At 36.0% G+C, this 20,253-nt stretch overlaps 6 protein-coding genes across 12 annotated transcripts; 3 read left to right on the top strand and 3 right to left on the bottom strand.

Annotated features, from left to right (window-relative positions):
* Positions 1-58: 58 nt before the first annotated feature.
* LOC105970053 (E3 ubiquitin-protein ligase RGLG2) lies at positions 59-3,702 on the bottom strand. Of its 3 annotated transcripts, XM_088821405.1 has the most exons (14): positions 3,417-3,694; positions 3,247-3,297; positions 2,794-3,121; positions 2,322-2,406; positions 2,077-2,217; positions 1,871-1,984; positions 1,677-1,774; positions 1,488-1,570; positions 1,289-1,394; positions 1,066-1,193; positions 837-889; positions 721-755; positions 568-624; positions 59-472 (listed from the first exon to the last, which is right to left on the bottom strand). In XM_088821405.1, the coding sequence occupies exons 3-14, from the start codon at positions 3,040-3,042 to the stop codon at positions 392-394; spliced, it is 1,230 nt and encodes a 409-aa protein (XP_088677531.1). In that variant the 5' UTR covers positions 3,043-3,121; positions 3,247-3,297; positions 3,417-3,694; the 3' UTR covers positions 59-391. The 3 variants fall into 3 exon arrangements, with proteins under 3 accessions (XP_088677531.1, XP_088677530.1, XP_012850312.2); XM_088821404.1 differs by having other exon boundaries at positions 2,794-3,131; positions 3,247-3,702; XM_012994858.2 differs by lacking the exons at positions 721-755; positions 3,417-3,694 and having other exon boundaries at positions 2,794-3,131; positions 3,247-3,377.
* Positions 3,703-3,983: 281 nt separating this feature from the next.
* On the bottom strand, positions 3,984-7,662 carry RGLG2 (RING domain ligase2). 4 transcript variants are annotated; one of them, XM_088821400.1, is made up of 13 exons: positions 7,322-7,662; positions 7,097-7,191; positions 6,522-6,940; positions 6,199-6,283; positions 5,978-6,118; positions 5,781-5,894; positions 5,599-5,696; positions 5,432-5,511; positions 5,245-5,350; positions 5,019-5,146; positions 4,674-4,857; positions 4,479-4,535; positions 3,984-4,400 (listed from the first exon to the last, which is right to left on the bottom strand). In XM_088821400.1, the coding sequence occupies exons 3-13, from the start codon at positions 6,861-6,863 to the stop codon at positions 4,320-4,322; spliced, it is 1,416 nt and encodes a 471-aa protein (XP_088677526.1). In that variant the 5' UTR covers positions 6,864-6,940; positions 7,097-7,191; positions 7,322-7,662; the 3' UTR covers positions 3,984-4,319. The 4 variants fall into 4 exon arrangements, with proteins under 4 accessions (XP_088677526.1, XP_088677525.1, XP_088677528.1 ...); XM_088821399.1 differs by having other exon boundaries at positions 6,522-6,926; positions 7,322-7,644; XM_088821402.1 differs by having other exon boundaries at positions 6,522-6,886; positions 7,322-7,644.
* A 1,298-nt stretch (positions 7,663-8,960) lies between these two features.
* Positions 8,961-12,644, top strand: LOC105970159 (S-adenosyl-L-methionine-dependent methyltransferases superfamily protein). The gene is made up of 7 exons (XM_012994962.2): positions 8,961-9,765; positions 9,909-10,073; positions 10,213-10,395; positions 10,479-11,073; positions 11,459-11,571; positions 11,698-11,918; positions 12,154-12,644. The coding sequence occupies exons 1-7, from the start codon at positions 9,517-9,519 to the stop codon at positions 12,464-12,466; spliced, it is 1,839 nt and encodes a 612-aa protein (XP_012850416.2). The 5' UTR covers positions 8,961-9,516; the 3' UTR covers positions 12,467-12,644.
* Positions 12,645-13,035: 391 nt separating this feature from the next.
* Positions 13,036-15,986, top strand: LOC105970586 (uridine kinase-like protein 5). Its single transcript, XM_088821403.1, has 13 exons — positions 13,036-13,251; positions 13,358-13,449; positions 13,595-13,664; positions 13,783-13,898; positions 14,059-14,155; positions 14,237-14,316; positions 14,427-14,621; positions 14,711-14,794; positions 14,877-14,937; positions 15,084-15,144; positions 15,243-15,409; positions 15,500-15,582; positions 15,682-15,986. Exons 1-13 carry the CDS (start codon positions 13,176-13,178, stop codon positions 15,838-15,840), a joined length of 1,341 nt encoding a protein of 446 aa, XP_088677529.1. The 5' UTR covers positions 13,036-13,175; the 3' UTR covers positions 15,841-15,986.
* Positions 15,987-16,217: 231 nt separating this feature from the next.
* LOC105970170 (Surfeit locus protein 2 (SURF2)) lies at positions 16,218-18,067 on the bottom strand. Its single transcript, XM_012994972.2, has 5 exons — positions 17,817-18,067; positions 17,475-17,572; positions 17,060-17,362; positions 16,659-16,707; positions 16,218-16,486 (listed from the first exon to the last, which is right to left on the bottom strand). The coding sequence occupies exons 1-5, from the start codon at positions 18,065-18,067 to the stop codon at positions 16,402-16,404; spliced, it is 786 nt and encodes a 261-aa protein (XP_012850426.2). The 3' UTR covers positions 16,218-16,401.
* A 313-nt stretch (positions 18,068-18,380) lies between these two features.
* LOC105970180 (ATP synthase small subunit 6, mitochondrial) lies at positions 18,381-20,198 on the top strand. 2 transcript variants are annotated; one of them, XM_012994984.2, is made up of 3 exons: positions 18,381-18,517; positions 18,605-18,650; positions 19,982-20,198. In XM_012994984.2, the coding sequence occupies exons 1-3, from the start codon at positions 18,397-18,399 to the stop codon at positions 19,983-19,985; spliced, it is 171 nt and encodes a 56-aa protein (XP_012850438.1). In that variant the 5' UTR covers positions 18,381-18,396; the 3' UTR covers positions 19,986-20,198. The 2 variants fall into 2 exon arrangements, with proteins under 2 accessions (XP_012850438.1, XP_088677537.1); XM_088821411.1 differs by lacking the exon at positions 19,982-20,198 and having other exon boundaries at positions 18,605-18,654.
* The last annotated feature ends 55 nt before the right edge of the window (positions 20,199-20,253 follow it).

The raw sequence follows: 20,253 nt of genomic DNA, 5'->3' as shown, positions 1-20,253 counted from the left end.
AAATGATATGCTAGCTTAGAAGAACTTGAATACCATAATTTAATACCACATTAACATCTTTAGGGGCCGAAAAGAAAGTTTTTTATATAAATATAAATTTGACTTTACATCGTATATCCTTATTTGGACAAACATAAATGATAAAACAACCCATTAATTAATACACAAAAACAACCCCATTTTCGATCTTCTGCCAAACAATATCAAAAGATGTAATAGATTTGACTCACACTTACAATAATATCAATCCAAAACAAACTCCAATCCCCACTGCCTTCAGTTTGAGTTCACCAATAATTAATTAATTCCTCAAAAACAATAAAAGAAAATACACAACCAAATTAATTGGGACAAATCCGTATGGATCCCTTCAAAGTTCAAAACCAATAACTTAATGGAGCTTAATTCTGATCTCAACATCACCGCGACAAATTGGGCATGCTGTAAGCTCTTGGCCGCACTCACTGCATGTCTGAGAAACAAGATTTATTTTCTTTTCTTTATGGACTATTTAATCACATAACCGTATGACTGTTTACGTTAATAAAAAAGAAATTATTTAATTACCTGATGGCCACAACCAAAAGCCATGTCATTTGGGTTAGCAATGCAAATTGGACAAATCTGTAATAAGAACCAGAGACAGATAAACGAAAAATGAAAAATAAAAGATATGACATAAAAGTTGTTAAACACATGCAAATAAAGAGATGTAGGTACCTGGTGTTCATAACTAGTGCTTGGAGCAGAAGGAACTGCATTGCCAAGTGATAGTTATGAACTTGATCATCTACATAAATAATTAATTTAATTTCAAGATTAAGAAAAAAACTTACCACAGAAAGGACGAGGAAGAGCTACCCGATCGGGATGGTATCCTTTCCTTTCTCTAAATAACCAGAACAACGAATAATGAGTAGTGGATATATAATCAATGCATGCACGCACATGGAAATATCTATATATATATATATATATATATATATATATATATATATATATATATATATATATATATATATACTAACTCACACATATGCAAGGAGAGCAAAATTAATTAATTACCCTAACAAATTAAGCTCCATGGTTGCTTTATATTGGAAGGGGATTTCCATCAATGCTGAAAGAGCAAATTTTGCCTCTTTTTTTGACGGTTCCACATCTTTGGACATAATCTCTGTAAAATTGACAAACTAAAGAAAATAATACCTCATTAAAGACAACCCAGTCGAAGTCAACACAGGGCCAGTTATCAGAAAAGTTACATAATCTGAAGCACGAAACTTACCTGAAAATTGTCAAAGTCACGAGCAGGGATATAATCGTCATATTCCTTCATCATGTCCCACGGGCCATCTCCAACACCAACCAAAATAATCGATAACGGAAACTTGCTGCAATATTATATAAATGTTTTCTCAATATGAACAAGGCAAACTTTACAAACATAATTCAAGAATATGTTTCTTTTTACGAAAACTTCTTGCCTAGCATCAACAAGTGCTTGAACAGTCTTCCTCTCTTGCGGACTTAACTTGCCTCCTCCTTCAGTATCTTCACTTCCAGTAACCTATAAAAATGGACAACCTTGCTTACAAATCATATAAGAAAAGAGCAAGAAGTACCTCAAACTTAAGGTATATATGAGCATTAATAATGTAATGATATAAGGTTACCTGTCCATCTGCAATAATGAGTAGCACATGATACTGTCCTCCACTCTGCTCAACAATAGTCATTGCCATTTCAATTATCGGTGCGAAAGATGTTGGACCTGCACAAGGGTCGTAAGTGTAAGCCATAAAATAATGTTTATAAGCATTCCAACATATAGTAAGCTTCAGAAAGTAGGGTGATATAAGTAATTAACCTGCCAGTTTCAGATGTGGAAGAATGAATCTATATTGGCTCAAGACTTCCTCAAATCCATTGCAAGGGGCGCCATTGTGAGATAAACTAAATATATCCTGGTCGTGGGTTGATGCTGCCAATTAGATAAACCAATATTTAAATTTTGGGCAAGTATACGACAAAATTCGGAATAAACTACTGAGTTTATCATGAACTAAAGTTTACCATCTCCAAATCCATAACAAGGGATCAAGTTGTCTTCATCAAAAGCCGCTAAAGTTTTCCCTATAATAGATATTGCTTGTTCGTAGGGATTCTGACCATTTCCAGTGTGATGTAAGCTTTGACCACCATACGACTTCTCCCCTAAACATATACGAGATCAAGTTCAGGAGGCTACTGTCCACAATTTGTATTAGTGCTTAATTACATTTCTTAATCTACTGATTTGAATGAGGAAGAAAGTGAACCTGTCCATTCATTGCTCTTAGTGAAATCAATTCCCACAATTAGGTTGGAAGATTCCAGACCAGCATGTTTTAGAGCTTCAGTAACCTGAGCAAAATATTCTTTATTCAAACCATTTTCACAAAAAAAAAAAAAAAAAAAAAAACTTAAGAAATAGAAAATTTCAATTTAATAATAAATTTATAAATGTTAAAAGAACAAAAACTGTATCAATTCATCAAACAGAAAAATTGAGATATCTAAATTTATAGAAAGTGATGCAAAACATTAGAATAATTTGAACCCAGCTGATAACTGATAGCAGCTGAAAAAGTGGTGATAATTTGGCAACATGACAATAAATCCATAGACATAATATATATATATATATATATATATATATATATATATATATATATATATATATATATATATATATATATATATATATATATATATATGTGTGTGTGTGTGTGTGTGTGTGTGTGTGTGTACCTCATATAATGAATTATAGTGGTCTCCAATCCTTGAATACCACATATTACCAAGCTTCTTCTCTGGTTCATGAATTGGAGGAGAAGGCCTGCTATTTTGAGGAGGATCAGATGATGGACTTTCAGTGTTTGGAGGAGGATTGGATGATGTACTTCCGTTTTTTGGAGGAGGATCGGATGTTCTTCCATTCTTTTTAGGATTAATGGATGCTTTTCCCTTATTCCTATCATTGGAGTGCTCATTTCCCATCAAGTCAGTTGTTCTTCAAACAAGCACTGAATTCTTCTTACAACAGCACAGCTTTGTTTTCCCTGCACCTCGGCAAAATCTGCAAAAACCTTTACAGAAGATCCTAAAAACACGCCAATCCTTTTTTATAAGAAAATTCAATGACGTGTGAATTAAACAGCTATTAAAGAGAAAGAAAGCTTCCCTGATTACAAAAAGACTTACAAGTTGTAATAAGCAGCGGTTGACTTCAACCAACACCCCTTCAGACAAAGTCTATATGTTCTCTCAAACACGCCAAAAAATGATTCGTTTTGAGATATATATAATCAATAAAAGCAACAGATGGAATCGACGCAACACCCATACAATGTCGTCTTCTTTCAAGCACTAACCTGATTGGTACAGATCTTGCATTACAGAGTGTTATCCTTGGAGTTTTGACTTTTCATTGTTCACGTTTTTGGGAGTCCTTATACTTGTTCCACCTCAAGTTTTGAGGGGGGCTCGATTGTTGATTATCATCTACGATCCTTAGATTAGTGCTTTCTTCTTCTCTGGTTATCGCGCGTTGCTTATTATTCTTTTTCAGTACCTGCTGTTTGTTATTCTTTACAGTTTCCTCTTTTGGCTGGCTACCTATAAAGATCGCTTTTGTTTTTATTCTCTGTGCGCTAAGCCAGTTCTGGGGTTTAGCTTATGTCCGACTATATTGCTAAAAAAAGCCAGATGAATGATAGCTGTAGTAAAAAACACTCTCCTTCACCCTCAACGGTGCTCAGCAAAATAACTGAAAACCCAGTTACCCAAATAAGCAGCATTGCGTAAAAAATAAGATCGGTAGGAAGGAGCAGACAAACCTAGGTGCAACATACAAACACCGTCTGACTATTCTTTTTAACCATCATAACTAACCATTTTATACCTAATCCAACAGAATGCATGAAATCCACAATGTACAGTTGCAAACACCAAACAAATTCATATATATTACATCATTGATAAACAAGAACAACCTGATTTTCCAAGTACTGCGAAATTAAATCAAAAGATTACTCACTTACAAAAAAAATCAAGGCAATGAAACTCCTATCCGCACTACGTTCAGTTTGATTTCACCAATCTTTTCTATATAGGTCAAAAACAATACAAAGATATACCAACTAAATAGTGATGCAAAATGCTTCGTATGTACTGCGTCAAGACCAAAAAGGGCATCCGAGCGATCACCTTTGTACATCCGGAACGAAAATAAAGAATTGATGTTGAAGTTAATATGAAGGAAGCAAACGAGCAATCTAATAGAGCTTTATTCTGGTCTCGATTCTACTGCGACAAATTGGACATAGTTGAAGGTCTTGGCCACACTCACAGCATGTCTGACAAAGTAGGAAAATAATATTTACGGATCTACTTAACATAACCATCTGATAGTATGTCAACAAAAAGAAATTTACCTGATGACCACAACCAAAAGCCATGTCCTTTGGGTTACTAAGGCAAATGGGACAAATCTGTAAAACCCACAGACAGATAAATGTAAATTAAAATAAAATATATGATAAGAAAGTAACACTTGCAGATGGCTGAGTGATATTCGAAAAGACACATTGTTTGTTACTATAAGCGTATTTTGCAAATAAACACTGTACCTGGTGTTCGTAAGTAGAGCTTGGAGCAGTAGGAGCTGCACTAGCAGAAACATTTTGCTCGTACTTTGAACTTGAGCTAGGCTGAAAACTGGTGGCACGTGAAGGTTTTGAACCCGAAGAAAAACCCATGCTATAGATTGGAGGAGGAAGAGCAATCCGCTCGGAAGTGTTTCCTCTCTGTCGACTAAATCAACGAAATGGTGCAAAATAAATAAATAAATAATTCATGCACTTGAAGGTACAGTCAGTAACTAAAAGAAAGATTGTTATGCGCAGAGAAGAGAGGCAATCACACCCCAGACAAACACACACAAATGCAATGAGAGTAGGTACAGCGAAGATTACCCTAACAAATTGAGCTCCATTGTTGCTTTATATTGGGATGGAATCTCCATCAATGCTGAAAGTGCAAATTCTGTCTCTTTTCGAGACTGGTGCGCATTTTTGGACATAATCTCCGTAAAATTGACAAACTGAAGAAAAGAATACCTCATTAAAGACAATCTGGTCGAACTGAAAGAACCTACTTATCAGAAAAGTAGTACATAATCTGAAAGTGCAAGAAACTGACCTGGAAATTGTCAAAGTCCCGAGCAGGGATGTTGTCGTCAAATTCCCTCATCATGTCCCACGGGCCATCTCCAACCCCAACCAAAATAATCGATAACGGAAACTTACTGCTAATATTAAAGGAACATCACTCTATGAACATGCAAAGTGTACAAATATAATTCGAAAATATTTTTTCGAAAACTTGCCTAGCTTCAACAATTGCTTCAACAGTCTTCCGCTCTTGCGGACTTAACTGGCCGTTTTCAGTATCAACACTTCTTGTAACCTACAACAATGGACAATGTTGCTTAGAAATTATAAAAGCAAGCCAAGAGTGTGAACAAGGTATATATATATGCAATGTAATATACACCTGTCCATCTGCAATAATGAGGAGGACATGATACTGTCCTCCACTCTGCTCAACAATAGTCACTGCCATCTCAATTATCGGTGCAAAAGATGTTGGACCTGTAGCAAAGTCATGAGTATAAGCCACAAATTTAATAAGCATTCCGTAGTATGCTCCGGAAAATAGGGTAATAGGTAATTCACCTGCCAGTTTCAGATTTGGAACAATCTCTCTATATTGGCTTAAGACTTCTTCAAATCCGTTGCAAAATCTGTCATCGGAATTGAAACTAAATACATCCTGGTCGTGAGTTGAGGCTGCGAAGATAAACGGATATTAATATTTCGGGCAAGTACACGACAAATTTCAGAATCACACACAAAAGTTTATGGTGCACTACCATCTCCAAATCCAAAACAGGGGATCAAGTTGTCATCATCAAAAGCCGCCAAGGTTTTCCCTATAATAGATATTGCTTGTTCGTACGGATTGAGACCATTTCCAATATGATGTAAGCTTCGACCGTTATACGACCTCTTGCCTAAAGATGGGACCAAGTTCAGGATATTGTCCATAAGTCTTAATACTTAATTAGAAATCTACATGAGGAAGAAATTGAACCTGTCCATTCATTGCTCTTGGTAAAATCAATCCCCACAATTAGGTTGGAAGATTCGAGACCAGCATGTTTCAGAGCTTCAGTAACCTACACAATAATATTCTTCACAGTCAATCCATTTGTAAAAATACAAAATACTAAAGAGATTCAGATGCACGGTTTGTTCCATTCACACCAGATAATTTGTAACTTCCGATGAGATTCAATTATTTGTTATGGCAATATGAATTTAGACAATACAACGCAAATTCAGGCACTGACAACTGATAGCTGCTGAAAAAAGTTGTGATAGTTTGGCGAGATGACAAAAAATCGGTAGACGCACCTCATGTAATGAATTATAGTTGTCGGCAATCCTTGAATACCTCCTGTCAAGCTTCTTCTTTTGTGGTACATGTAGTTGAGACGAAGGCCCGGTATTTTGGGGAGGATGGGATGGAGTTTCATAACTTTGAGGAGGATAGTACTGATTCTGTGGTGGATAGCCAGCAGGATAAGGATTCTGAACGGGGTAGTTTTGAGAATATTGTGAGTACGATGATTGACCGTATTCGTGCTGCCAACCAGATGGAGATGGGGATGGAGATGGAGATGCAGATGGAGACTGACCCATTGAAGATTGCCTCCAACTTCCCCCATCCTTAGGGCTAGAGCTTTTGTTTCCCATCAAACCAGTTTATCTAACAACCCCTTTAAATTTTATTACAACAGCACACCAAATCTGTAAAACCTGAACAAAATTCACTTGTATCAAGAAAGCATAACCCGAATATTTGGCTGAAGAACAATATTTGCCTAATTTTGCAAATAGATTACGTAATAAAATGTTATATGTATTGCCGTGAGAAGAAGATTCAATGACGTGTTAAATTAAGCAGCAGCTATTAAGAAACGACTTACTGGTTTACAAGTTACAAGCGGCGCGCCGACTTCACACAAACCCCTTGAGACCAAGTCTATCTTCTTTCTTTTTACCGCCAGATAAATACCTAGTCCTGTAATTTGTCGGTAATAATAAACAAACACGCATAAAAAAATGCAGAATTGAAACTTGGATTTTCAGGAAGAAAGAAAAAAATTACAGCTCCTTCACTGCTCAGCATAAATAATGGAAAGCAAAATTACCCAAATCAACAGCATTGGTTAAAAATTAAGATCGGTATTAGAAAAACATGAATGCAACATCCACAAGATCTTCTCTTTTCCAGAAGTTGTTGCAGGATTCTAGAAAGCACTGTATGAAAAGGGGGTCAACTTTTTCCTGGAAAGTCTGTTCAACAACGGAAGTTTCCTTTCATTACTTAACAATTTCAGATTTTATTCAGCAAAATTGTTTCTTTCTTCTTAATTTCCATTAATTCATTTTAGTAGTCAAATCACAATTAACAGCTTATTCCACTCTCAGAAAACGTTGATCGTTGAGATCTCTTTTTGTCAAATTTTAACACTGTGAAATGAAAAAAGTCAACGGTAAATTGGGCCCAACAAATTCTATATCATAATTTGGCCCATTAATAAATGGGCTATAAAATGATTTGTGATGGACCAAAATTCGCACCATTAAGGCCCCTTTCTTATTCATTTATGGAAATTATCCTCAGATCTACTTATTCAACAGCTATCCACGAGCTCGCAGATTACTACTTATTATTCTTACTTCTTAACACCTGTTCCGTCCATCTTGGTACTTATCATTCCTGAGGTCTTGACTCGATGGACTTAGCTTCTATTCCTTATTGGGCCCAATGACCTTGAGTATGGGGAGTTCGGTCCAACAGTGGCGGACCGATCCCAATCGATGTGGATTAGCAAAGATTTGTGGCCGAATCTCGAAGCAACATAACATGGTGATTGACGACCATAATAAGCGAGATTTATTATAGTGCCAGATGACAAATCAAGGAAATTCTTCAAGGAAAAAATGTGTGTGAAGAAAGAATGGGTATTTATTTAATAAATTGATACATGCAAAAGTTTATGAAAAAAGTACATATATATATATATATATATATATATATATATATATATATATATATATATATATATATATATATATATATATATATATATATATATATATGTTTATTTTGTAATTGGTTATTTCTCAAGGTTGGAAGTGTTTGGAAAAAAAATAAGTAGGCAATTCATAAGTTGATGTTTAAATATGTATATAGAGAGAAGAGGTGAATTGGGCTTGATTTGGAGGATTTGACATGAATTAGGTAAAAGGTGGAGATGCACAAAATACAAACCACATGAGCTACCTTTCTCCAAAAAAAGGAAAAGGAAAATGACATTTTATTCATGTTAGCTGTACCACACGAATCGCATCTGCATCTGCATCTTGTTTATGTTTATGTTTATTCACACACAACACAATTAAATATTTTTTTTCCTAAATAAACAACAATAATTTGTTTACTTTAGATCCATAATATATTTTTTTAACCGGCTTGGACTATGAGTAAAATTACTACTATCTCCTCCATATTTTATATTGAAAATATGACATCCATTATTCATTTTATATTTTGTGTATATATTTATTTTTGTTCGAAAAAAAAAAATAAAGACCCCAAAAGAAAACATAATAAAATATTGGGACACAAGTGGATGAATTGGATAAAAGCCAGAAATAAACAAAATCCACCATGTCTGCCTCAAAAGACTATACTATCCATACTCCACTTGACCTAACCAATAATAACTTTTCCTTATCTGGAAAATTAATTTAATGCTGCAAAAAAATAACAAATCTATACGTAATTATTTACAATACCTAAATTATGTTATATCGATTGTGTCGCTTATGTTAAAAAAAAAAAAAAATTGGTAGACATATTAAGAAATCATTAAAAACGGTTGAATATTAGAATAGAGTATTAATTAATACACATACTACTAATTAATGTGTAGATATTAATATAGTGTGGGGGGCGGGGGAGGGGGCAGGGGCACAATGAGAAAAAAGGCTCAAAAAACAAAACACAGATAGACAGAGAGTAAGCAGCAAAGCACAAATAACGGCGGCGTTCAACGCCGTCGTCATAGTATATATACTCCGTTTTCAACGGTCCGACTTCCGTTTTCAACCACATTTTATTCTCCCCATACATAGGAAAACAACCACGCATTTACATACAAAATCCCCAAAAAACAAATACACCAGATTTAATTCACTTCACTTCTTTTATGGTTGCTTGCTTCTTCCGGCAGCAATGGTGGATTAGGGTTTTACCTTCTTAATTAACCTCAGCTAAACCCAGATTCTCTTTTTCATTTTTTTCCTTTTCAATTTATTTGTAGAGGAACAAAACAAAATGAAGCTAAAGAGTGAGACTGTTCGCTCGGCAAGGCTGCTCAAGTATGTGTTCATGGGGTTATTAGTGTTTCTGGGGTTTGTTTGTTTGTACAATAGCTTGCTGTTTTCCACTGGTTTGCCACGTGGCGACGAATCATTTGAGGACGGCGTTGACCCCGTCACCGGCAGATTTGTTGCCAAAAAGGATTTTGATGAACTGTTTGTTGACGACGAAGAGCACAATCCTGATATTCCGAAAAGCATTCCGGTAAGTAACTATCGTTTTGATTAATTACAGAGAGCGAATATCAGCATTCATTCATATGTAATGTAACATTGTACCAAACAAACCATTTTAATGTTCGAGTTATCAATTAATGATGCTTTTAACGCGAGCTTCATTTTTTTTAGGTTTGTGATTTGAGATATTCGGAGTTGATTCCATGTTTGGATAGGCATTTAATATACCAAATGAAGCTTAAGCTCAATTTGACCTTAATGGAGCACTATGAAAGGCATTGCCCGCTTCCGGAGCGCCGTTTCAATTGCCTTATCCCTGCTCCCATTGGCTACAAGGTTTGTTCTTTTTTATCTAGAACACAAGATTGTCCTTTGATGGACCCTGTTTGTAGCGATGCAACTGATATTTGTGATATAATTATGCCATTATCTTTATCCGTTTTGATTCCTTTGGCATTTGCTGTTAGAAGTCCAGATCCCAATTAGATGGCCTGCGAGTCGTGACCAAGTCTGGAAGTCAAATATACCCCACACACATCTCGCACGTGAGAAGTCGGATCAGAATTGGATGATTGTGGATGGGGAGAAGATTAAGTTTCCAGGTGGTGGAACTCATTTTCATAATGGAGCTGACAAATACATTGTAGCTATCGCAGGGGTACGCTCATCTATAGCTTAGCCAATCTTGAAATATTTCTCGTGTCGCTCTATCGCTAATTTGTCTATTAATTATTTGTGTAGATGCTTAAGTTTCCTGGTGAAAGACTCGATCGTGGTGGCCATATTCGAAGTGTTCTTGACATTGGTTGTGGGGTTGCGAGTTTTGGAGCATATCTTCTCCCGCTTAACATCGTAACCATGTCATTGGCTCCTAATGATGTTCATGAGAATCAAATACAGTTTGCACTGGAGAGGGGTATACCAGCTACTTTAGGTGTTTTAGGGACAAGAAGACTACCGTATCCGAGTAGGTCTTTTGAATTGGCTCATTGTTCTCGTTGCCGAATTGATTGGCTTCAGAGAGATGGCATTCTTTTGTTGGAATTGGACAGATTGTTGAGACCAGGTGGGTACTTTGTCTATTCATCGCCAGAAGCGTATTTACATGATGTTGAAAATCGAAGAATTTGGGATTCTATGTATGACCTTTTGAGACGAATGTGCTGGAGAGTTGTTGCTAGGAGAGATCAAACGGTGGTGTGGGCTAAGCCGTTAAGTAATAGTTGCTACATGAAACGAACTCTCGGAACTCTCCCACTTTTGTGTAGCTCCGATGATGATCCAGATGCAACGTGGAATGTACTCATGAAGGCATGCATCACCCCGTATTCAACAAGTATGTATCTTTTTTTGTTGTCTTATTATCTACTGATGTAAGTATGTAGAAAATTCAAGTTGAACAACTATGGTGCTTTTCATAATAAGAAAGTTTTATGCTAATCTAATCTGAAGCTATTCCGAGAGACGAAAATACCCTGCATGTTCTGTGTCATCTAAAGTTGATTGGAACTTGTTTTATTTATTTCATGTAGTGCCTGTATTCATATTGATTATAAACAGTTATAGATTGTGAATATCGTAAGAAATTCATGATTCTCGCAAATGATTAAACTTGTATTTTTCTTATGGCTAGATATTTTCTGTGTAAATCTACCCGAGGGTCATCTGATCTTCCTTTTCTTGATTTAACAATTTAAATGCCCATGTTTTATGGAGAACAGAAATGCATCGGGAGAAGGGGAGTGGACTCGAACCCTGGCCACAAAGGCTTACAACTGCTCCACCGCGTTTACAAGAAATTGGTATAAGCGTTGAGGAATTTCAGAAAGACACAGTAAGGCTCTTAAATGCTGGATTGTTCCCATCCAAAATTATCCACGAGAAATTTATTTCTTTAATTTTTGGCTAAACTTGTGGTTTGTGTATCTTAATCTTAATATCAAATGGCTACATGGTGCAGGACGTATGGCAATTCAGAGTGGCAGAGTATTGGAAACAGATGAAATCTGTTATACAGAGGAACTCATTCAGAAATGTAATGGACATGAACTCAAACCTCGGGGGATTTGCTGCTGCTCTAAAAGACAAGGATGTTTGGGTGATGAACGTAGCTCCAGTTAATGCATCTGTCAGATTGAAGATAATCTATGATCGAGGCCTCATTGGAACAGTTCATGACTGGTAAGTAAGCATTTATTTTTTACAACAGTCCTACTTTCAATATAATATAATAAAACCCTCTTTCTATTGACATTGCTGTGCAAACTTAGATAGGGCCCCAATGGGGGGTGGCGATTCCTCATTTCACTAGGAGATGATAAAATCAATTTGACAAGTCTTGAAAACTGGTTGGTCCGAAAGATTCGATTTCCATAATTTAAATATTGTGGTAATCCAGTGTACATTGAATTTGCAGGTGTGAATCATTTTCAACATACCCACGTACGTATGACTTGATACATGCATGGTCAGCATTTTCACAGATAGAGGAGAGAGGTTGCAGCTGGGAAGATCTGTTGATTGAAATGGACAGAATGCTAAGACCAGAAGGTTTTGTGATCATCAGAGACAAACCTGCTGTAATAAATCATATACGTAAATACTTGGCTTCTTTCAAGTGGGACAAATGGTCTTCCGAGGTGGAACCTAGTACTGATGCTCTCTCTACAACTGAAGAAAGAGTTCTCATTGCAAGAAAAAATTTGTGGGACGAAGATTCGGAGTTATAAATCTGGTTTTTACTTCAGCCGTACATATGATCTGCTGTTTCCATCTAGTAGTAATTGTTAGGTGGGAAGTTAAATCCCTTTTGTCTTGTTTTATTTATAAATTAATGATGAGGATTGTATTCCATTTTCAACGGTTCATGCAAAAGTGCATATTTGTGAAAGGTCTAAAAATTATACATTTGATCCTCCTCTGCTATTATATTACATCCTGAATTAAAGACATGCAGATAGATGGATTCTAGTTCATCATCTATCTATAATATATCATGAAAAGTTAAATAAAATTAAGGTTGACGTGGATTTTGGTATTTATGGATTATAAGGGATGAATTTATTCAAGCCAAAAACCAGATATTTATTTGAATCCTGAGAAATACTTTAGGAGTGCTTTCTGTGAAAATTTAAAAAACTGAAAAAATGGAATTGGACCAATTAGGTCTTGCAGTTAAGCCCATTAGTTCAGGCAGAGCCCATCAATTGGTTTGGAGGCCACGTGTACATATGCGCGAATTTCCCGCTAATCCCTATTCAGCAACAATTTAATCCTTCCTGTGTACGCAGATTCTTTCACAAGCTAACGTAAAATTTATTATTGAGAACAAAGAATTTAATGAATTCTTCTGCCTTTTAAGTTGATTTCCGGATATATTTTTTTTGAGAAATTTTTCTTCTGAGATTTAAAAAAATAAAAAAAAATCAAGTTTGGATTATGGATTCTGAAATGAAAAAGAGGGATGAAAATCAGTATTCACAGAGTACTCCACTCAAGCTTCCCTTCATCATTGGTAAAAGTTCTTTGCAACATTCTGTTAATTCTTTAGTCATAAATTCTGATGATTTTTTTGTTTTTGTTATCAAAATTGTTGTTTTTTGATTGATTTGTGACTGAAGGTGTTGCTGGTGGGACTGCATCAGGCAAAACAACTGTTTGCGATATGATTATCTCTCAGCTCCATGATCAACGTGTTGTTCTTGTTAATCAAGTAATTCATAATTCATTCCCCCCCCATCTATTCTATTCTATTCTATTTATTTAATAACACATGTATGTATTATCAATTATCATCATGACATGTTTCTTATACGTGTTTTTAGAGTCACATTGTATCTGATTTTCATTGTTTTTAGGATGCATTCTATCGCTCCCTCACTAATGAGCAGTTACTAAAAGTGAGTGAGTACAACTTTGACCATCCTGGTATGAATTTTCTCCAATTCTCACTCAATGCAGATATATACATATATATATATTGTATTATCCAATCTCTGCATTTTCTTGACATACTAATCATAGCTCCACGGATCTCTCTCTGTAGATGCGTTCGACACAGAGCTTCTGCTTTCATCCATGGAAACATTAAGGACTGGGAGAGCAGTTAGCATACCAAATTATGATTTCAAGATCCACAAAAGCGTTGAACCAGCTCGCCTGGTACTTAACTAAACCTTTTTTAGTTACAATTTTCCGTATATTCAAATTTCAAAGTCTTTTAATGCTGTTTTACTACTTGGCATCATCACCTTTACCAGAGTTATAAAAGTTGTAGCACTGTATTTCCGTTTATCATGATCAGACTTGTTTAATTATGCAGGTGAACCCTGCTGACGTAATAATTTTGGAAGGAATCCTTGTTCTTCACGATAATCGTGTACGTGACACTATGAACATGAAGATCTTTGTTGATACAGGTTCCTTGCTTTATGCTTTGTTTGTTTTCCTATCATCCACTAAATCATATTATCAGATGCTTACTTCGTTTGCTAATGCAGATTCAGATGTGCGTCTTGCAAGGAGGATACAACGTGATACTGTTGAGAGAGGCAGAAACGTTGAGAACGTTCTTGACCAAGTTAGTATTACACTCCTCTTAGCTTATTCATTCACTAACAGGATTACATGATTTTCTGTATTAATGATTTGCCTTAGAGCTGCTAACACGTACACACACTCTCTTTGCAGTATGCCAAGTTCGTAAAGCCAAGTTTTGAAGAATTTATACTTCCATCAAAGAAACATGCTGATGTTATAATTCCTCGAGGAGCAGATAATGACGTTGCAATTGACTTAATAGTACAGCATATTCGTACAAAGCTAGGCCAACACGACCTCTGCAAGATATATCCAAATGTTTTTGTTATACATTCAACATTCCAGGTATATCTTTTTTGCACTTATATTTTGGATCCTGTTACTTATAAACAGAATGAAGAGAAAATTTGATCAAAATAAAATCTTTTTGGCAGATACGAGGGATGCACACACTCGTAAGGGACACAAAAACAACCAAGCATGATTTTGTTTTCTATGCAGATCGACTTATTCGCTTGGTATATAAAAGGTCACTAAAAATTTATAGTAAGGTCTTATTCGTTTATTTAATAATGCAAAAATGGTTTTTCATATTTCTAGGTTGTGGAACACGGTCTTGGCCATCTCCCATTTACAGAAAAACAGGTCACTACTCCAACAGGTAATGAACTGAAAGATTTTCCAAGAAAAGATAGCAAGCAATCAATGGGTTGCTAATTATTTAAAAACATGGCATTATCAAAACCTATTATAATGAAATTGAAGTTGCTAGAATGATTCTCCCCTCGTCTCTTCATATGCTCGCAGGATCTGTATATTCTGGAGTCGTTTTCTGTAAAAGACTTTGTGGTGTATCTGTCATTAGAAGGTAATGTAATTACCTCCACTAGGTTGAAAGATGTTGACAAACTAGTTGTTTAATTGTTTATCCTTGGAAATAAAGTCATGAGTTTTTGTGGCACATAGTGGGGAAAGTATGGAGAATGCGTTGAGAGCATGTTGTAAAGGTATCAAAATCGGCAAAATCCTGATCCACGTAGACGGTAAAAAAGGTAGGCAGCTGATTTATGAAAAGCTACCATCAGATATTGCAAGTCGCAACGTGCTATTGCTCGACCCTGTTCTAGCATCAGGTATTCATTCTTCCATGAACAATGGTTTTCGTCGTGATCGTATAACAATCCTTGTCTAAATATATAATTTGGTGTAAAATGATGATGCAGGGAATTCTGCCGTCAAAGCAATTTCTGTGCTGCTGAGCAAGGGTGTAGCTGAGTCCAACATAATCTTCTTGAACCTCATTGCAGTGGGTTCATTATATTGATATTGCACTTCGATTATTGTTTATTTTTTAGACTCTGAATTTGTAACATTTTGTTTGTGTCGATGAATTGAATATATGCAGGCTCCTGAAGGAATACACACAGTGTGTAGTAAATTTCCAAGACTGAAAATTGTAACTTCGGAGATAGATACAACACTGAACAAAGATATGCAAGTGATTCCAGGCATGGGAGAGTTTGGTGATCGCTACTTCGGGACTGCCTCTTCTAAGCGTTCCTGAACTCGGTTCATGTCCGAGTTTGATGATCACTATCTACAGGAAAAATAAATGAAGAAGGGGTATGGATGCATGGTTTTGAAGAGATAGGATAGACAGATGGAATAAAGAACTCGGTTCATGAATTTTAGTTTAAATACTTTCAACTATACTTATTGAGTACCATTCTTTGCCTATTCACATTCATTCAAGTATATGATCAACTCCCATCGTATATTCTTAAGCAGCAACTATATATATATATATATATGAAAAAATCTAATAAAATTTTGATCTTATAAAAATAGTATAAAATTTGGGAGAATGAAATAATTATTAAGGTTTTGCATCCGAAAGGCTCTCATAAGAAAATAAATTAGCTTATTGATAACCAAAAGTACTTCAGAAAGAGAAACTATAATATATTTCTTAATAATTAAAAGTTAAAACAAACAGTATTTGTCAGAAAAAAAAAAAGGAAAGAACAATGACAGAGATCCTTCTACACTCTTTCAGATGATTTAAGCCCATTCATTATCCAGAAGGGTAAATGTGAAGACATGCATCGACTTTGGAGCTAAGTTGCTACACATTATCAACATTGGTCTTCCTTTTCTTCTTCCTTGATGCAAAACTACTAGGTCCAATTTCTAAGGACATCCGCTTGGCCCTGCAAGTTGGATAACAACAACGAAATTTATCAAGAGAAGTCAACTCTCGTTAAAAGCAAGGGCTGTTATCTAGGTGCACTACACTTTTTAAGCTGCTTTTCTGTTGCAGCATCTCCAAACTCTACGGTAAAAAGAACAGGTGACGAAAATTAGAAAAACAATTGCACGTACTTTTTGGATAGATCCGCAGCTTCATGCATGACCTCTTCATCCTCGGCCACTGGTATAAGACAAAAAAAGAACATTATACACCAAATTAAAGTCACCAATCTTAATAGTTAGTCTAAGAATCAAACAGATTTCGTAATTCACAGATTCTGGTAGGATCAAGTTTTCATGGATAGTTACTTTATGGATATACAAATGAAATGTGTTGCCTTTTCGAAGCACGGTGGCTAAAGCTTGAAAATGCCCAACCTTCAGATTTCTTCAAAATTAGCAATTCTTATGTAATGAACTTTCAGTGATATGTGCACTTCAAGCTATGAAGGTTGGCAAAATACTGTTTGCACAATACCACTCAATATAATGACACAATCAAGATACATTTTAACCAGAAAAGACGTACGTACCTTCTTCAGCAGCTTCATCGGTGTCTGAATCAGAGCCCCATCTTTCACCACCATCATCATGGTCCCACCTTTCCCCGGCAGGAGGCATCCAGAAGTCAGCTTCTTTTTCTGAATCACTACTCTTCTCTGTAGAATCCCTAACTTCGTTGATTATTTCTTCAACAGGTTTCTCCTCTTTCACAGTCTTCTTTTTCTTCTTAATCAAACCACCATCTGCATTTTTCTGCTTTTTCTTCTTTTCTTTTACCTCGTCTTGCTCCATTATTGTTCCGTTTGGTATCTCGTTTTCAGCCTCCTTTTTTTCTGATCACATTACCAAAGAACATATGAGCTGAAGCACATCCAACAGTTTCAGTATTTCACTTTTCAGGGGAAAAAATTGACAAGTTCCATGAAGTTGAGTTATTAGACAAACCTAACATGTTGAGAAAGCGCTTCCCGTTGATGTGCTTCCATATATGCTCCTCCGACTTATTAATAGTATCTCCAGTTAATCTGCATATTAACTTGGAACTGCAACAACAAAAACCCCCCAAATGCGATAAATTAACTTCTGCAAACTTTTGAGCCAATCACAATCCAAAAAGTGTGAATTTGTTCAATACATATCAATGTGAACGAAACCCGAACTTGACGCTTATTTTGAATCCGAACAGAACTGATACTAATACGATTTGATCTCGAAAGCTCCTGCCTTTCTTCTACTTAATCCAAAAGGAGAAAAAAATTAAAACTTTTTTAAGGAGAAAGGAATTACCGAGAAACGGGGTCCTGTTGGAACATATTGAGAGGAGGCTTATTGCGGGAAAGGGCGGAGTCGATGAGACCAAGCCGACAGTGCTTGGAGTCGGCGTAGGAGTCTCTGGCGTGGGCTGGCAGCTCGTGACCGGTCTCTACGCATTTGAACCGGCCGTTCTCCAGCTTCTTGAATTTCGGTGACCCCAGTAAATTGCGGCCTTCTTCATTCTCACTTGCCTTAGGGTTTTCATCTCCTTTCTTCTTCCCCATCGCTCTAACCTCGGTTGTTTTAGGGCAAGCAGAAGCGTACAACAACGGTCGGATACTCACTCCACACTCGTACAATTTCGTTTTCAACACTTGGGATAAATGGGCCTATTGGGCTTAGTCCATAATAAACACTAGTTTCAAAATTTGGGAAATAGAAACATTATCAGCTGAATTTGTAGGCCCATACAAGACGGCAATTTGGGCTCACTGATCCAATTGATTTCTCTACCTTTCTTAAACTCGGTCGATCATTTCAAGTGAGAGAGAGAGAGAGAGATAGAGAGAGAGACCAGCAAAGCAAATCGAATCAACGCAACGACTGCGGCGAGATGAGGAAGTTTGATCCATGGCCAGTGTTCTTCAGAAGAGAATGGAATCGCAATTGGCCTTTCCTTGTGGGATTCGCTGTTACTGGAGCCATCATCACCAAGTTATCCCTCGGCCTAACAGGTTTTTTTCTTTTTTGTTCTTTCCCGTTTTTTCATGTTTTGTGCATAAATTTATAGCTGTACCGACGATTCTGTTGATTGTTGCCAGAGGAGGATGCGAAGAACTCTCGGTTTGTGCAGAGGCACCTGGGAAAGTAAGTTGTCTTTCTTTATTGCACTTGTCTTACAAACCCTAGAATGTAGATCTGGCTACTTCTTTTTTGATGGAAATGAATTGCAATTCTTTTTTCAATCTAATGCTGACCAATGATTTTCGAATGATTTTCTTCATGTTAGGTTCATTCTAGTTTTGGATCTATTAATTAGCATACCTGTTTACCAGTATTGTCTTGTTTTGTGACTGTTGTTTACTATGTAATGATTGAATGAATGTTATGTAGATTCAGGATAACATTTATTTGTTTAAAAGTTTTTTTCTGGAGTAGTTGAGCATTCAAAACTCTATATGATTCTAGATTTGAGCTTCAGTAAAACGATGACCGAGGAAAGTGCCAAAAGTGATTGAATGAATGCTATCTGCATCTCGACTGACATTGATTTATATAATCATCTCTAGATTAATTTTAAGAATCATATAGAGTCGTAGCAATTTCTTACTAACAAAACTTTTGTTGTTTAGTGATAGACTGATATTAGTGATCTTCTATTGTTGTAAATATGTCCCATGCATGTCTATTTTATTGTTTTGCTTGAGTAATAAATAGAATAGAATCGTAGGAAACTCTTCCCGTTTTATGTTTCCTTTAAATTGACGTGATTGGCATTATATAGTTCCTAGAAAGTTTATTTATGAGGCCTGCTTAGTGCATGAATAGCTGTTGTGTTCAGTATAATTGAGTGAGAATTTTTTTGGCAAAATATGCAGTAATCATCTGAATCTATAAATGCTAGCTGGAAATGAGTTAAAATGCATCACTGATTTGTATATTAAGTTGCTGAGCACAGTTGGGAAGTTTGAAATGTTGTACTAGTGGGGTGTTAGTCCTTCCTTGATACAAGCTAAGCTGGTGGGGAACTAGGTTAAATTGAAGAGTATGTAATGAGTCCATCAGGAAACTTGATAGTGACAAGAATTCTAAGGATTTGTAGCATCAAGAAGGCCTATTTTTGATTTGAACTAGTATCAAACAGACTGCGATGATGTGCATGTGCATCCACAATACAATCATTTTAGGGGAAGTTAAGGTGTATCTCTATTTACTCATATGCTATGGCAAAAACAAAAAAAAAAAAAAAATTTCTTATGAGCTTTCACCATAGTTGGCAAAATCTGCATCAGCCTAGTTAAGTAAATACTTTTTAGTAGGAGTGAAGACCAATGTCTACGCGACTATGGTTGCATCTTAATTTTTTATGTCGGTACCATAACTGTGAGTTCTTTATTTTGTGGTAAAATTGGTGCTTCACCTTTTATAACGGGATATCTTGCTTTCAATCTGACTCGGTTCTTGTTCTGGATGTGCAGGTAAACATATAAGAGTACCATCTGATTTGCTTGGTCAATGAAGGACAAGGTGGTGGAGACCAATATTTTGTTTGTTTCCTTTCCTTTTTTCTTATTTCTGATGCCATATATCTTTTGAACTAAAATGTGTGTTTGTTTTTCTGTGAGGATGGTGGATGGAAAATAAACATTAGTTTTTTTTTTTTGGTAATAAATGCTGAGATAAATGACAACATTACTCTCCCTTTTTTTTATATAATGCTTTGCCTCGTATAAGGTGTTAAAAATGAGTC

This window comes from Erythranthe guttata, chromosome 8, assembly GCF_056151865.1.
Source record: "Erythranthe guttata isolate IM_541 chromosome 8, IM_541, whole genome shotgun sequence".
NCBI lineage: Eukaryota > Viridiplantae > Streptophyta > Magnoliopsida > Lamiales > Phrymaceae > Erythranthe > Erythranthe guttata.
The sequence above is the reverse complement of the archived record's forward strand: the minus strand, read 5'-3'. Positions and strand labels throughout refer to the sequence as shown.

Bases quoted from the DNA above. Each gene is read 5' to 3' on its own strand.
- LOC105970053 (XM_088821404.1), bottom strand. From the start codon at position 3,042: ATGGGAAATGAGCACTCCAATGATAGGAATAAGGGAAAAGCATCCATT. The intron at 1,395-1,487 runs GCAAGAAGTTTT...ATAATATTGCAG, and splicing joins CAAGCACTTGTTGATGCTAG to CAAGTTTCCGTTATCGATTA. The intron at 756-836 runs GTAAGTTTTTTT...TTGGCAATGCAG, and splicing joins TCTTCCTCGTCCTTTCTGTG to TTCCTTCTGCTCCAAGCACT.
- RGLG2 (XM_088821400.1), bottom strand. From the start codon at position 6,863: ATGGGAAACAAAAGCTCTAGCCCTAAGGATGGGGGAAGTTGGAGGCAA. The intron at 6,284-6,521 runs GTGCGTCTACCG...ATTATTGTGTAG, and splicing joins ACTATAATTCATTACATGAG to GTTACTGAAGCTCTGAAACA. The intron at 5,147-5,244 runs GTCAGTTTCTTG...TCTTTTCTTCAG, and splicing joins GGGACTTTGACAATTTCCAG to TTTGTCAATTTTACGGAGAT.
- LOC105970159 (XM_012994962.2), top strand. From the start codon at position 9,517: ATGAAGCTAAAGAGTGAGACTGTTCGCTCGGCAAGGCTGCTCAAGTAT. The intron at 11,572-11,697 runs GTAAGGCTCTTA...TACATGGTGCAG, and splicing joins AGGAATTTCAGAAAGACACA to GACGTATGGCAATTCAGAGT. The intron at 11,919-12,153 runs GTAAGTAAGCAT...TTGAATTTGCAG, and splicing joins ATTGGAACAGTTCATGACTG to GTGTGAATCATTTTCAACAT.
- LOC105970586 (XM_088821403.1), top strand. From the start codon at position 13,176: ATGGATTCTGAAATGAAAAAGAGGGATGAAAATCAGTATTCACAGAGT. The intron at 13,252-13,357 runs GTAAAAGTTCTT...TTGTGACTGAAG, and splicing joins CAAGCTTCCCTTCATCATTG to GTGTTGCTGGTGGGACTGCA. The intron at 14,938-15,083 runs GTAATGAACTGA...ATATGCTCGCAG, and splicing joins ACAGGTCACTACTCCAACAG to GATCTGTATATTCTGGAGTC.
- LOC105970170 (XM_012994972.2), bottom strand. From the start codon at position 18,067: ATGGGGAAGAAGAAAGGAGATGAAAACCCTAAGGCAAGTGAGAATGAA. The intron at 17,363-17,474 runs GTTTGTCTAATA...TAATGTGATCAG, and splicing joins GCGCTTTCTCAACATGTTAG to AAAAAAAGGAGGCTGAAAAC. The intron at 16,487-16,658 runs GTACGTGCAATT...TCCAACTTGCAG, and splicing joins GCTGCGGATCTATCCAAAAA to GGCCAAGCGGATGTCCTTAG.
- LOC105970180 (XM_012994984.2), top strand. From the start codon at position 18,397: ATGAGGAAGTTTGATCCATGGCCAGTGTTCTTCAGAAGAGAATGGAAT. The intron at 18,518-18,604 runs GTTTTTTTCTTT...GATTGTTGCCAG, and splicing joins GTTATCCCTCGGCCTAACAG to AGGAGGATGCGAAGAACTCT.